This window comes from Triturus cristatus, chromosome 9 (assembly GCF_964204655.1).
Source record: "Triturus cristatus chromosome 9, aTriCri1.1, whole genome shotgun sequence".
NCBI lineage: Eukaryota > Metazoa > Chordata > Amphibia > Caudata > Salamandridae > Triturus > Triturus cristatus.
This window is the reverse complement of record NC_140592.1, coordinates 687,213,080-687,228,446: the sequence shown is the minus strand read 5'-3', so window position 1 is coordinate 687,228,446 and position 15,367 is coordinate 687,213,080. Positions and strand designations below refer to the sequence as shown.

The 15,367-nt window shown below is 42.9% G+C and overlaps 1 protein-coding gene across 3 annotated transcripts in view; it reads right to left on the bottom strand.

The window, feature by feature from the left end:
- Positions 1 to 7,719: 7,719 nt before the first annotated feature.
- Positions 7,720 to 15,367, bottom strand: part of MIA (MIA SH3 domain containing) — a 177,755-nt gene continuing 170,107 nt past the window's right edge. For all 3 annotated transcript variants that reach the window (XM_085625780.1, XM_085625778.1, XM_085625779.1), the window contains exons 2-4: positions 12,873 to 13,006; positions 10,656 to 10,766; positions 7,720 to 8,887 (exon numbers count right to left, since the gene is read on the bottom strand). In XM_085625780.1, coding sequence (XP_085481906.1) covers positions 8,864 to 8,887; positions 10,656 to 10,766; positions 12,873 to 13,006 — 269 coding nt within the window. In that variant the 3' untranslated portion in view covers positions 7,720 to 8,863. The remainder of the gene's footprint in view (positions 8,888 to 10,655; positions 10,767 to 12,872; positions 13,007 to 15,367) is intronic.

Sequence of the window (15,367 nt, the reverse complement as noted above, 5' to 3'; positions counted from 1 at the left end):
TCAGCGAGTTTCCGAACTTGAAAGTTGATGTGTTGTTGTTGGTTCCGGGAGTGAAGATTGAAAGAATACTGACTCTCACTATTCCGAATCCTCCACGACTAAGCAGAATTTGTGATCTAATCCTGGAGAGACTGGTTTTTCCAACATTTGGTTATGTGCCACCGCACCTGGAATTAGTGTGGCTTCGTCTTGAACTTTTGCAGCATGTTTTAGAGATTCCGGGAGCTGATCTTATTTTTGACTGAAAGTGAACTTGGTTGTAAATAAAAGTCTATAAAGAAGATAACCTAGGCCCGAGTGGAAGAAGAATAAACTTAGGGACTTTCCGAGAAAACGACGAAAGAGGGCTAGGGAAGTCTTTTGGTGGACTGTGTAAATAAGGAACTGAAATTGCAAGGGGATTTCCAGCTCTTGAAGTGTTGTTCGAACTGGTTAGCAAGCGACATCTGGAGGAGAAAAGAGACTCTTAAATGTTTGCTGCTGAAACCAAGAACTTAGAGAACTTTGCAAGATCATGGATGCTGGAAATACTCATCGTAGATCCAAATTAGTAGTAGGTACACTTGTAGGTGGAGTGATGGTCTCTATAATCATTATAGTTGTAGCTTCATATATTGTTTCGCATGAGCAAGAAGAGGGGGTACAGGGGACAACTACACCTACCACTCCTAGCTAAAAGGTCTCCATAGGAGCTGAAAGAGCTTTACTAATCAAAGAGAGTCATAGATTTCACATAGCTTTGTCTAGAGGTGATTTTAAGCTTAATGCATATGCGAAGCTGCAATATGAGTACGTGGATGCGACGGATGCGAAAGACTGTTAGGTGTGCACACACAGTTACCTGCCTCAGTGGACGAGGGTATTAGATACCACCATCTTCCACTGACGTGCGGAATTTCTTGTATTTTGTTGCTCAGTATCTTTTATGAAAGAGGTCAGTTTGAATATTTATTTTCCAATTACGATGCAGTGCTTCCTGAGGTCCCAGCTTACAAGCATTTGAATAAGTATGATTATTATAAGTCAGAAGACAGACTTCGGAAGTATTTTATACAGTCTTTGGAATTGGATACGGCTTATGCTCATCGGCATAACTTGACCTGTTCATTGTCAGATGTAGAGAGGAAATTCGTAGATCAGGTAGAAGATAGATATAGAAAATTAACACAGACTCGAGATACAGGAGACAGTCCAGTAGATTGGACTGACAAAGAAAGGTTACACAGAGCCAAAGGGAGTTATGGTCCCATAGCATTGGACAAGGAGCAGAGAAGAAAGTTGTGTGTGAGACATTACCAGACTTATTATGAAAAGGTTCCGGTGGGACAGAGTACGTGTGATCATGTTTTCACCGTGGAAGATTCTGCTAAGAACTTTTTGCAAGGCTCTGTACAAGGGATTCCAACTGTGTATTATGTGTGTGGAAAGAATACCTATGTCAGGTTGCCTAGGAATTGGTATGGTACGTGCTATTTGGGAATCATTTTTCTGAAGATTTACCATGCAGAGGATTTGGAGCTTTTGGAGAATGGACAGCATTCGAGAATGAAGAGAGCCGAGAGTGCAGGAGCAGTGATTGGAGATATTATTGGAGCAATGATACCGAGTTTGGGTGTGGTTTTGAACGATGTGAAGATCAGAAGATTATTGACTGTGGTTGATGAGTTGTCGTTGAATACAGCAAAGTCACTGTTACTTGTGGATGGAGAGATGTTATCGATAAGGACAATGGTTTTGCAGAACCATCTTGCTTTAGATGTATTATTAGCAAAAGAGGGCGGATTCTGTAAATTATTGAAAGTTCAGGAATGCTGTATGTATATCCCACATAACAGCAAGGATGTGGAGAAATATATAAGTAACATTACCACGATCCATCATGAGATAGAGGATTTGATCAAAGAGGGTGTGTGGGAAAAGATTGGTAAAGGATTTGGTCCCATGGAAAGTTGGTTTGCTAGCTTAGGGAAGGGGTTCCTTGGCTTTGTGTTAAAATCACTTATCATTGTTGTGGTTTGTGTGGTTTGTTTGTGGGGATTCATCAGAGCTTATAAGTGGTATAGGGGAAACAGAGTTGAGAGAGCTCTCAGAGCGAGTGAAATGCGAATGGCCAGACTGCAGGACAGTCAATATCAGAACCTTAAGAATAGGGAGAGACTCCAACGGGGGAGGATGGCAACAAGTACTGATTAGGTTGGTTCTTTCTCCAAGGTAATCGTGAAATGATGTGATGACACTAGTCATCAAAGGGGAGAACTGATAGAGCGCCACGTTATCCTGAAAATTGTAGGGGTGCACCATAATCACTGTTAGTCCGCACCCACATATGTTAAATGACTCATAGTAATGTGTGACGTAGAAATGTATTATTCAAATCTGCTCATAATAGTGTGATTAGAAATGTAACCATGCCTTTCATGAAGGGCAATGTCGTAGTTCACTGCAAATGTATTTTAGTCAACACATAATGATTGGTTTTCATGTAATGCATTAGATTTAAACATGCACCATATTAAAGTCTGCACATGTAGTTTGCTTATTCATACATGAAGAATAATGAAGTTAATGCTTATAGTGTGATTTTAGAAGTGTGGGTTTAAACTGTGTAAAGGCCTGATCGCATATACGTTTAAAAAGAAAGGCCTGTTCATTTCTTATGTTGGCATAATATTGTAGGCCGAAAATGATTTCCCTTGGTAAGGCTTTGGGTATCAGGTCGTTAGAAAATCTCAGAGAAGTGGAAAGTTTCTCGTTCTCATGTTTCTGTTGCAGGTGCAAGGACACTTAGCTCGTTAGAGAGACTAACCCTTTGTTCTAGGAGTTAGGATGGTACGAGAAGCCAATATGGGAGTATACTGGAATGTAGGGATGATACTTTCGGCAGAGAAGGTGCCTGGGACCCAAGGACGAGTGAACCGTCGTTGGAAGGGAGACATGTTTCTCTGGAAAAGTACTGGAAGAAGACCTGGCTGAAGAGGTGTGCCGGAGGGCGTGTTCTACGTTTTTGGGATTTTGAATTAGGGACAGTGCCCCGTGGGTTGAGCAGTTGAGGTTTAGATGGGAAGCTAGAAGGAGCATCTTAGAGCGAGCTCTGACTAAGTGAGTGCACTTCTAAGGAAGTCTTCACATTTGACACCTTTTTACTCTTGCCTGGGATAATGCTAAGTAGGGCTGTCACCTTAGAGGTAGAGTTAGGATAGACTGACTGACTTCCTTTTAGGTAAATGACTTCTAATGTAGAGATTGGAGCGATCGTCGCTTGCCTTATGTTATTGGAGCTGACTATTTTTCTTATTCTGAGTCGAATGAGAGTCCTGCGTAGGATATTTTTTGTATTAGTGCCCATTTATTTTCTTAACCTCGTGCTGAGGTGTTTGTATGTGCATTTATTTTTGGCTTTGTAATAAATCCCTAATATTTGAGATTCGGAGTCAGTGGTCTTTTGGAGTTAGGATTTGATTTTGTTGATTATGTACTAATGTTAGAATCCGGGTTCTCTGGTTGGCACAGGTAGGTACTTGTGTCAAGCAGGGAACCTTTCCTCCAGTCAGGGTAGGGGGGTACACTCCAACAATAACCCCTGCTCACCCTCTAGGTAGCTTGGCGCGAGCAGACAGGGCCTATCTCAGAGCGTTCAGGTTAAGCATTTGTGAACACACACACAGTAACTCAGTGACAACCCCACAAATGGACTCCACACTGGGATATATAGAAAAATAACACTTTATATATATAGTTAAGGCTTAGCACAAGACCAGATAACGTTTAAACGGCCCACAATACTTATTAGACAAAGAGTTCTTGGTTTTAGCGTAGTTTTAAAGTTCTGTGCGCTTCGTTCCTGTCCGTACGGTTCGTACGCGGTAAAAACTGCTTGGGAATGGGTCTCACACGCACTGTAGGCGCTTCGGGATGAAGCGTACACCCTACGGTGCGAATAGGCACAGTACCTTTACTTTTGGTGAGTTCGTCACGGATGCGGCGCTGACATCAAGCGCGATGTACGGTGCGTTGTCCTCCTGGTGCGGTGAGTACTACGGTACGTTAGACCTTGGGCGTGCAGGGCTTCAGGGGACGGTGCGTTCAATGTTCGTCGCGGCGTTCACACCGTACCATGAGATCGACAATCTTGATTCGAAGCGCTGGATACAAGCGAACAGTACGCTTTCACAGGGGAGACGTACGCGACGACCGTACGCACCGCAGCCTTTCCAAAGCAGGGGAAAGGAGCGTACGCTGGGCAGTACGGTTCGTAGGGGATAGAAGCAAGTATGGTTCGCAGTCCTTCCATTACGGTGCGAGCTACGGCTCGTAGGGGCCTGTTAGTCACGTTGCTCAGGCTGGACGATAGCTTCCTTTGCGGTGTGAGCTATGGCTCGTAGAGGGGCCTCAGACGCTTTGTTGGGGCCGGACAGTGGGATACCAGCTTGCAGGGGGTACGCTGTGATCAGTGAGACGTACGCAGCAGTTCAAGTCGAAGATGCGGGGAAAACTGTCCATTTTCCAAGGCGATCTCACGGCGGTGAAGTCCACTGGTCCTGGGACTTCGTTCAGGGGGCAAGCTCACTCACAAGCCCTTGGAGATCTCTCAGCACAAGTCAAATAAATGTTTCTTGAGTCTTTTCTTCTTCAGCAGGAAGGCAACCACTGCAGGCCAATCCCCAAGGTTAGGGACAGTACTCCTCCATGCAGGTTTTCCAGTTCCTTCAGGTTGGACAGAGGTTTCTTCTTGGCAGGATAGGATCTAGTTTCTTAGGAGCAGGGCTCCTACATTTATACCACAAATCCTTTGTTCACTCAGGCCAGGGGGGCCCTTGCCTAGTTCAGTCCAGTTCTGGAGCACTTTGTTGATGCGATGCAGGCTTCTTCTTTCAGATTGCAGGGCAGAGCCAGCAGACGCTCCACAGGGGGCGGAGCCAGCATTGTGGTGGCAGAGCACAGCCCTATTCAATGTCCAGGTGTACTCCTCCCACCCATCTATCTGTCAATCTTTCTATTCACCATCAGGCTACCTAGCCCTGCCAATCTGGGTTTCCCCAGCCCTGTCACTTACACAAGCCAGACAGCAGATACACATCACGCAGAGGCGGGCTGAAATGGTTAGGCAAGCAAATGCCAACTTTCTAAAAGTGGCATTTGCAAATACAGAATATTAAAATAAACCTTACTAAAAGATGTACCTTATTATTCTGAGTTCAGGCATACTAAACTCGATTTTCTACAACGTTCCCTGGGTCTGTTAGGATCATAAGATGTAACAATCTTAACAGCCCATTCTGGCCTATGATAACAGGGTAGCCTTACAATAGTGAAAAACGAAAATGGCTGTAATTCACTATTAGGACATGCCACACACATCAGGGCTTGTCCTACCATATGCTACAATGCACCCTGCCCTTGGGCCTACCATAGGGGTGACTAACATGAAGTTAAGGAAAGGTTTAGGGACTGGCAAGTGGGTGCACTTGCCAGTCAGCATGTCAGTACCAGACTGCACGCAGGTTCTGCAATGGCAGACCTAGACACATTTTACCATGCCGCTTCTGTGGGTGGCACAACCAGTGCTGCAAGCCCACCAGCGGCATTTGTATTTACACGCCCTGGCACTCCGGGTGCACTTTACTGGGGTCTGATAGTAAACCAAATAGGCCAATCATAGAATCCAACCAACATATACATTTTACATAGGGAGCACTTGCACTGTGGCACTGGTTGGCAGTGGCACAGTGCTCTGAGCAGCCAACACCATAAAACACATGAGGCACAGCGACAAAAAAGTGGAAGGGAGACTCACGCCAAGGTGCCATGTCTAACAGCTAAAAATTGAATTTCCTCCCCTCTACACTATTTAGCAGATAAAAAGATCCTGGTGACCAGAGAGGATTCTTGGTGATGGTAAGGTAGATAAGAATCCAGCTTTATCAATATCATCAATCAATCAATCGATCAGGGTATTGTATGCGCACTACTCACCTGTTAGGGTCTCAAGGCACTGGGGGGGGGGGGGGGTCAGCAGTTCCGTTCAGTCGAAGAGCCAGGTCTTGAGGGCCTTTCTGAAGTTGTTCAGGGCGATGGGCGTGTCATCAAGATAAGTAGATATGGAGTTGGTGAACAACCTTTACAACGAAACTATTACAACGCACTACACTTACAACGAAATTTTTACAACGCAACATCCACTACAACGCATTCCATTACATAGCATGACACTACAACGCATGTTTAAAAGCTACCTTTACAACGCATTCCATTACATCGCATACTACCTTTACAACGCATACCATTACAACACAATCCAACATTTACCCTACTGTTGCACCCCCTGGAGTTAGAATAGTAATTTTTACCCCTATACTATGCGTTGTAATGGTATGCGTTGTAAAGGTAGTATGCGATGTAATGGAATGCGTTGTAAAGGTAGTTTTTAAACATGCGTTGTAGTGTCATGCTATGTAATGGAATGCGTTGTAGTGGATGTTGCATTGTAAAAAATGCATTGTAAGTGCATGCGTTGTAAAAGTGTGTGTTGTAACGACATCCATCCATGGAGTTAAATTAGTGGAGTTAGAATAGTATATCTATAGATTCCTAAGTACGCTTACCTTCATTCACAGCCACTACATCAACAATCACTACATCAGGAGCTCCTTTACACCACAACGTTGCAGATGTGTTTATCTTTTTATATAGGTATATATGACGTAGATTCCGCTGGAGGCTTCACTCTTCCAAACTAACGGACACGGACCCAAACTGGTGCTAAAGGTGTTTCTTTATTCAACCGTCGCCATTACGCGTTTCAGCTCCGCAGAGCCTTGCTCACATGACATGGTTGCCTAGTTTTGTGTCTTATTTAAAGTAAAACATACACATTTTCGGGAAATCACATGGTCATAGATGTAGAAAACAGACTTCATTGTACATTTCTAAATATATTAAACATAGTACATTTCTAAATATTGTGTTTAAAATGTACAATTCAATTTTGCAAAATTAAAACTTTGAAATAAATGTACTATATGTTTCCTATTTCGATTAATTGAAATACGAACATCTCAAAACGACTGAGTAATCAATCAATACTGGGTTAAATATATGTATAACTTTATTTTTGTGTAAACATATATATGTTTATTTTTTATGTAACATTCAATTTAAATGAACATATATTTACATGAACATATATTTATTAGTTGTATATACTCTTTTATACATCTAATTTTATATATATGATGTCCTAGACCTAAATCATTAAACCAAACATGTGTGTGTGTGATTTATACAGATATGGCTAGATATAGATACACATTCCTTTTTATAATCCCTATTATGTTTTGTTTTATCCCTGGTTTTATTTATTTTTTATTGTACAATAGTCTTCATTAATATTATTATTATTAATATACACTTGCATTTTAATTATTTGTCTAATATTATTACCGTTAAAAAAGTTGTATTTTGAACATAACTTTTCATTATTTCTTTATGTAAATTATTTTAAATTCAGTACATATTTTAAATGCACTTAATTTGAATAGTGCTTTTTGTTTTGCTAATAATTTTGGTGCAGTTTTATGAACCTTCATAAAATTGTTGCCAAAAAATTTCGTCCACCTAGGCTCCTTCATGCAAAGTTTTGGGCTAACCTCTCTGCCAGGAGACATTTTCTACTCGGACCAGTATCCTGCCGGTAGAATAATGAAACAAATAAACATATGTAAGATAATTTTTATGATGCATTTTATTATTAAAATAAGTACAAAAGTAAGGCATACTGTATGTTTCAATCCTCCAGTCAGGCTGGTTCCTGTGTAGGTTCACGTGTTTAAAGAAATACATGTGATTTCACTGACACATTAACCTGTAAAACTGTTTTTTTTTTTAAAATCTTTTTATTTAACATAGCTCGCAGTACCATAACACAATAGACAGTGTTCAAGAAGTAGATTAGAAAACAGCGTTGTGGTGAACAAAAATTAGCACATCAGCACACAAGTGGGATATATAATTACATGATCACTCCCCAGACTACCCTCCCCGATCTCCTGTATTTTCGCCATGGCCCCCAAATCTTTTTCCATTTCTTTATACAGCCCCTGCTCTTATATATGGTTTCCTCAGCTCTTTGGCACCAATCTAGGTCCCTTCTCCACTGTTCCCATTGCGGGGGGTGCCTGGGAGCCCCATCCCCTGGCAATGTTTCTTTTTGCCACACCCGCAGCTAATGCCAGCCAAAGTTCAACGTGTCTCGTCCAATCTGTGTCTCCCTTAATCATCAACAGCCACTTTGGCTCCATCGGAACAGAGTCACTCACAACCACAGACATCGTGTCCGTAACCTTGGTCCAGAAAGGGGCTATTTCGGGGCACTCCCATAGTATATGATAGAAGGTGCCCTCCCCCTGGCAACCCCTCACTCAAAGGGCCGATGGCCTCCTGCCCCACACGTATAGATGTGTGCGAGGGTAATATATACGGTGCAGGATTTTCAATTGTGTAGAACAGTTTTTAAGGAACTCTGAGCACTTATATTAATGTTTTTATCACTTGTATCTTCAACAGTTGCCCTTACAATTGGTGTGCATTTCTGTACTAGAATTAAGCATCAGCCCATTAAACAGACAAGGCAGATATGACGAGGAAAAGGCAATGCCACAAGATATTTGGCTCTCTAACTTTTAGCAGATCTCATAACTGATGCTGAGCAGGGGCATGCTCTGCCTAACTTGTGTGCTTGTGTGGCAGCTGGATGGCATGACCTCCATGCGGCAGCGGTTTGCTGAGGAGTCATCTCTGTTGGTTCTAGATGGAGACAGCCAAGGTGATTGTCTTTCTTCAGATGACCACACCAGTGAAGCAGTACCTACTGGCAGTAGAAGTCCCACTGCTGTAAGGAAAATGAAGAAAAATGAAAATTGCAACTGTAAATTGTGATATCGTTTTGTATGTTTATGCTATTTTGCATTTATCCTCTGGCACCATCTTCTAAGTAGGGCTTGGTGTGATATATAAATAGCCCTCTGTGATTATATGCAGGGCATGTGGAGGTTATAATTCCAGCCATGATGAGAGTTACAATAGAATGGGTTAACAATATTGCAATGCTGCCATAAACTAGTACACAGGAATAGTGAATACAACAAAAAACTAGAGATGAAATACTATCTACAGAGATCAAGTATTCATTTTTGTGTTCAAATTACCAAGGGTAGTTCTTTGTACGGTTCTTAATCACCACCACGGGGTTTACTGTGTGTGTAAGTGTGTATGTGTAAATGGGAATGTGTGTAGTTGTGTGGGTGAAGGTATGTGGGTGTAGATGTGTGCTATAGGTGTGTGGATGCAAATATGAAAAATGTATGTGTCCTTACGGGGAGTGGATGTAGGTGTTTGGGTACAGATGTGTGTGTTCTGGTAAACAGGCATAGGTGTGTGTGTGTATGTCTGTGTGGTTCTGAGTGTGTGGATTGCAGATTTTGAGTTTTATATGTGTGAGTGTTGGTTATGGGCACAGGTGTACACATGAAGAGCTGTGTGTTTGGGGTACACATATGTGCATTATCGTGTGTGTGCCCGTAGGGTTGAGTGGGAAAATATTTTGTAAAAGTGTGTGTCTGCATGTGATGCGGATTAGAAATATATGTGTTGCGTTGTATGTGATAGCACACACATGTGGATTGACAGTAATGTGTACAGGTGAGTGTGTATCACAGTAAAGTTAGACGTGTATATGTGTGTGTGTGTGTGTGTGTGTGCGTGCACGTGTGCATGTGTGTGCCTGTGTGTAGAGCTAGAGATGTAGAGTGTGCAGAGGTCTATAAAGTAGTATGTATGCAGCACCGTCTATGAATACCAGCAGTTGTATGTGGAGAAGTGTGGCTCAATGGTTAGAGTGGCAGACCCTGATGCAGAGGTCTGGCCCGGGACCAGGGTTCAATTCCCCGCCTCGGTGGGTCTTGGGCTCAAAATCTCACGGTCCTGACAATTCTCGCCTTGGTGCCTATTCCAATCATGGAGTCCCACTCTGCAACTCTGGGCAATAGCTTGCTTAATCTCCACAACGGCCCCCACAACGCTAAGGATGCCTGGCCTCCACCTTGGGGGTGCCCAGGAGTGGACACCTCACAGGGAAAGCCAGGATGGGTTCCACAGAGGTATTCGTACAAGTGCCTTGAGACCCTTGCGGGTGAGTAGTGCGCTATACAAGTATCAATTTACATTTACAATTTACATTTATGTGTGTATGTACAGGTGTTTGAGAAAGAGAGATGAGGGTGTTGTCTTTCTGAATCATTCCCTCTGGTCGTTGCCAATTAAATCATTCGGCATTCCTCCCACCAAGATTTGCACAATATGCATAATGCAATGCAGACACATGTATGTGTGTGTGTGTGTGTGTGTGTGTGTGTGTGTGTGTGTGTGTTACATAGAGCGGGACACACCTCCAGTCAAACCTTCAGCAGGCATTGCTGCTATGATCCCTTGGATGGAGCTAAAGGCAGCTTAATCCGCTCCCTTACCTGATGAGGTTGAAGCATCCCTGCGCTTCACCTGAGAACTTTCTCGCTCCACCACTAACCCTACACGTAACCCTACCATCAGCTTTGGCTTTCGTAGTTAAGAAATCATTCCTTGGCTCAGGCCTATGTACTTACATCTGTTTTGACTTCCACCTTCCCAGGCATCAGGTACTGATCCTCGCGAACGATGCTGCTTGGGAAGTACCCCAGTCGAGCTGCCTGTTCACCATAGTATTCACCCTGAACCTGTGAAGATATAAAAGTCAGAAAAGAGCAATGTGCATGTAACAGGATACTCCAAAGACAGGCAAAAAAAAGCTTCATGTAGGTTGATATAATTCACATCACCATATTTTGCGGCCCTTAAAACCTGCCATACAGCTTAGTCTGCTTTTGTAAACATTTGAAAAGTTCTGTTTCGATGCAATTCAATCTTACCTCAGCGCCATTACCTTCAGTGATGATATTACATTGGAACAATGGTGTACCACTACAAGCTGTGCATTGACGGTACCTTGTACCTAGTTAGACACCCTAAGTGCTACTGGTATGCCCAGACATGGCTCCTGTGCCCACTGTGCTCACTGTGTACAAAGACTCAAACTGCAACTCACCAATGAGGCCCAACAAGGGCGAAAGCAGCCTGGGTTGAGCATTTTCTAGTGTAGAGGGGAACTAGCCTGCTGTTTTGCCTGGACTGTTTTTATTTTGGCAGGATGAAGACTGAGCTGCATAAGACTGGTCTTTGTCTGGAGTGTCATAGTACGCAAAAAATACAATGACGTGGATTGGTGCCCCAGTACAGTGGCGTTAACAAAAGATTAAGGGACCCCCTGCAATGTACAGAGAGGGGCCCCCACTCCAGATTTAATCCGGAGCGTTTAGGCATGAGTACTGTGCTGAGGGGGCTCCCTGCAACTCGGGGCCCCCCCCGCACTGCGGAGGATGCGGGGGCCTGTGTTACGCCCCTGCCCCAGTAATTTCCAGTGATTGATATTAATGAAGCATTTCAACCATTACACAACCAGATTGCTTCCCTTTTCCATCCTAGTAGGATTTGCAGTTAAAACCAAAGCTAAACCATGGTCTTGCACGGTAAATGAATATTAATACAGAAATAATCATGGTTTGTCCACAGAGGAGTCTGACCGGGCTACAAATCCTTGCTAGGTCTGTGAATAGGGAGCCGCCAGTAGTGTTTCCAGGTGACTATTACTAGATGGAAAAGTAATTACAGAAGGAAGAAATGGTTCTTCTGCCACAAAAGCAATTAGTAGGTGGTGGGAACGACCAAAATGCCACCATTATATGTACATAATGTTATACGGTTCCTACAAATTAAGTAGGGCTGTGTCTCTGGACAACATGAACGTCAGAATATGGGGAGTTCAGTTCACATATAGCATCGAAAAATGTTGGCCCAATTCCTAGCTAGCTCACAGTGCCCCATCTGAACCCCTAATCTAACCAAGGTACCAGATGGTATCATCAACCTCGAACATGACCACTCTTATTACCCAAGGACATTGTGAAAATTGATCTACCTTTTTGTTGTCACTTTTACATGCCAAAGGTAAAACACAAGAAAGATACAAATATGGTTTTTCAAAAACTTTTTGAAACAATCTTATTCCTGTATATAAAGCGTAAGCTGCAATTATTAGGAAGATGTAACAAGGCATTGTAACCAGCATTACAATAATAGTGAAAAAGATCAACAATTCAACCATGATAACAATACTATATGATTATAACCCTATCTAATACTACCTATACCATCGAGAGTATTGTGGGAGTACCCTCTGCCAGATCCCTTGGCATAGCCTAACCTGCATTCCTGAGTATGATGTGCCAAGAAACTGGCCTGTGTAGAACAGGTCATCGTCCTTAGCAGGATGGAAGTCAGAGTCAGCGGGACAGCATCTCAGGCACAGAGCACCACATTCTAGGATAATCCCAGCAGAAATGCTCCTCTGCCAAGTGTAGCACAAAGGCTGTTCATATAATAAAAGCACAGTTCCAATTGCACTGCGTCAAAGGTACAGAGCTGATGCGATGGTTGTCTGGAGCCTTAGAGCTATCTCCAACCGGACAACCAAATGCAAGGGCATCGCGCTCTATGTGCCTAGCCTTGTACAGAGTGTACGCACAACATGATAGTAATACTTACTAAGAAATTTTCTGCATGTACAATAGCTTCTCAGTACATTAATGTGCAAGTGTAAAACATGTAAAAAGTCACCATTAGAAAAAGATGTCAAGTTAAAACGTGAAACTAAAATGGAGACTCAGCGTGTGCCCAAAGTACTTAAATACAATATAACTAGTTTATAATCACATAAGCTGACTTACACTGCCATACCAAAAGAGCCTCCCCTTTCCTTTCAGCTTGGAAAACACATAGAGGACTTGACCTCTAGCGACGCTGATAAACCTGCAGTCTTGAGCAATGTAGTCCTCCAGAGCGACGCCAATTGAAATAGGATCTGAAAGGGAGATTTAAAAAGATGATCATGAGGCAGTGGGAGATGGCTGCCCATACAATCAAGATGATTATTTCAAAGCCTATGGTCTAATACGTCGAAATTCTCTCCACTTGGGTTTATTCCTTTATCTGAGGCAGATTTACAAATTTTAGAGATTTACAAGGAATCCCAAAAGTGCTCCTGGAAATCTACAACTGAATTGCGCTCCCCCTTCCTATTTATACTCCTGTCAACAACAATCAAACAGTCAACCCTATAATAAAAATAATATGCTTCAAAAACATGTTTCACCCATTCCACCATAACACTATTTTTCTTGGAGCAGTTCAATGACCGTATAACTTCCACTGCATTACACTTCTTCACCAACATTTGTAGTCTTAACTATCCCTTGGATCTTCAACAAGAGTTCCACAGTTAAGGTGAGGAAAGACACTAATACATGACTATCTACTCAGCAAAGCATAACAAAGGTAACACTGCAGGCCTAATTATAGTGCTGATTGACACCATGTCAATTTAAACTCCTACAGTCCCTTCTTCATCTGAGCATCAAACTATTGCACCGGAAGCCACTCGGTCGACCAATGAGACGACTACCAATATACTGCCAACTTCTTACGGGATATTGCAATAACGGTTCTCTTGAAAAACCCTTGTAGGCACTGACAGTGACTGCAATGTCTTCTGTGTTATCATACGGTACAAACATCTTTAAAAATTAATCTACTTTTATGTTCAAGCTTGACCTTTTTATGTACATACATCTTTAAACACTACCTTAGTTTTATGTACAAACATATTTAAACATTATTAATACTCTCAGTCCAATTTTAATACAAATCAGTTAAATAAAAAGATGGTGCCTTGGATTCAGGAAATTTGAACACTTCATGAGATGTTGTGCTAGACACCTAAGCAAGCAAGGAGAAAGCAATCGACTTTTGATTTCATAGAAGCTCACTAAAAACCACAAAGGCCTGATTCTCCACACTAAAACTGCCCGGCCTTACCCCAAGTGGCTTCTGAATTTCTGCAAACTGAATAAATCCCTCGGAGTATTGCATCCACCGTCTCTCCACCACATACCCTGGCTCCTGTGTTTAAATGACTGCAAGGGACAGATTTCCATGGCCCAAGAAAATGGAGGCCATCGAAGGATTCAACGCTCCTTCCCATACCTCCCCTGTTGGCCGTGCAATGTGTGTGTACAGCTTGTTATGGCACCTGCCCTCATAAGTAGGTTTTTCAACATCTTAACTGAATTGTCATCCTCCGCTAGACATTTTGCAGCATGTTGTAGCTGCAAAGCTATACAATGCAGCGTCTGCACATACGCAATGCAAACTTCTTTACCACACAAAGAAAATGACTGCCTTAAGTGCAGGGAAATGTGCTCGAAAAGAGTACAGAGACACTGTTGGGCATAAGTACATGCCCCTATCGCCACGGGAACGTCACTTTTTGGGGCCTTGCCTTATGTACAAGGCAACGTTAAGCCACTTAACGTGGCTTAACGCTGCCTGGTACATAAGGCACCCTTTCACGTTATGTTTAGCGTGAAAGGGGCGTGCAGTGGGTGTTGTGGTGGGCGTTCCACCGCAACACCCATTGTATTTGATGCTGCCCCCTATGTACAAGGGCGGCGTACATAGGAGGCAGCGCCTAAATTAAGACCAGGAAAACCCTGGTCTTAAGTTGGAGAAACGAGGAGAAATGCATTATTTCTCTTCGTTTTTGCTTTTTCCTTGTGTGCTGCCTTGTGCAGCACACAAGGAAAAAGTAAAATGCCATGGTTTGTTTATGTAGAGGAAGGTGTCCCTTCCTCTACATAAACAAACCTTTAAAAAATGCAATTCTGTCCCTTTCATATGTGCTGCATAAAGAACACCTTCCTGCACATAAACAATCCTCCCCTGCACGCAGACACCCTTGCACGCTCTAGTGCAAGGGTGTCTGCGTTGGCGCTAAGTTGTTAAACTAAGCGCCATTGCAGGGGGAAACGCAAGGCTGCACCACATTCTTGTGAATATGGTGCAGCCTTGCGTTTCCGAAGTGGCGGAGTGAGGCGTTAAGCCAAGGACGCTAACGACAAGCTTCTCCACTTCATTGTACATATCCCCCCTGTATTCCTTCACATTTTGAACTATTGAGTAATTGAAGTTAGTGCGGATTTTGTTCAATTAACAAGTTGAATTTTTAATGTATACATCTCTTCTGATTAAGGTAGCCAACCACCTCCGGGGACATCTATGGGAACTTCCACAGACAAGCAAATAACTGACCACGGCCAGGGGGTGAAGGTGACTGGAATGTATCACCCCTGTGGAGAACCAAATTTCCATGCAGTCAAATATTTAA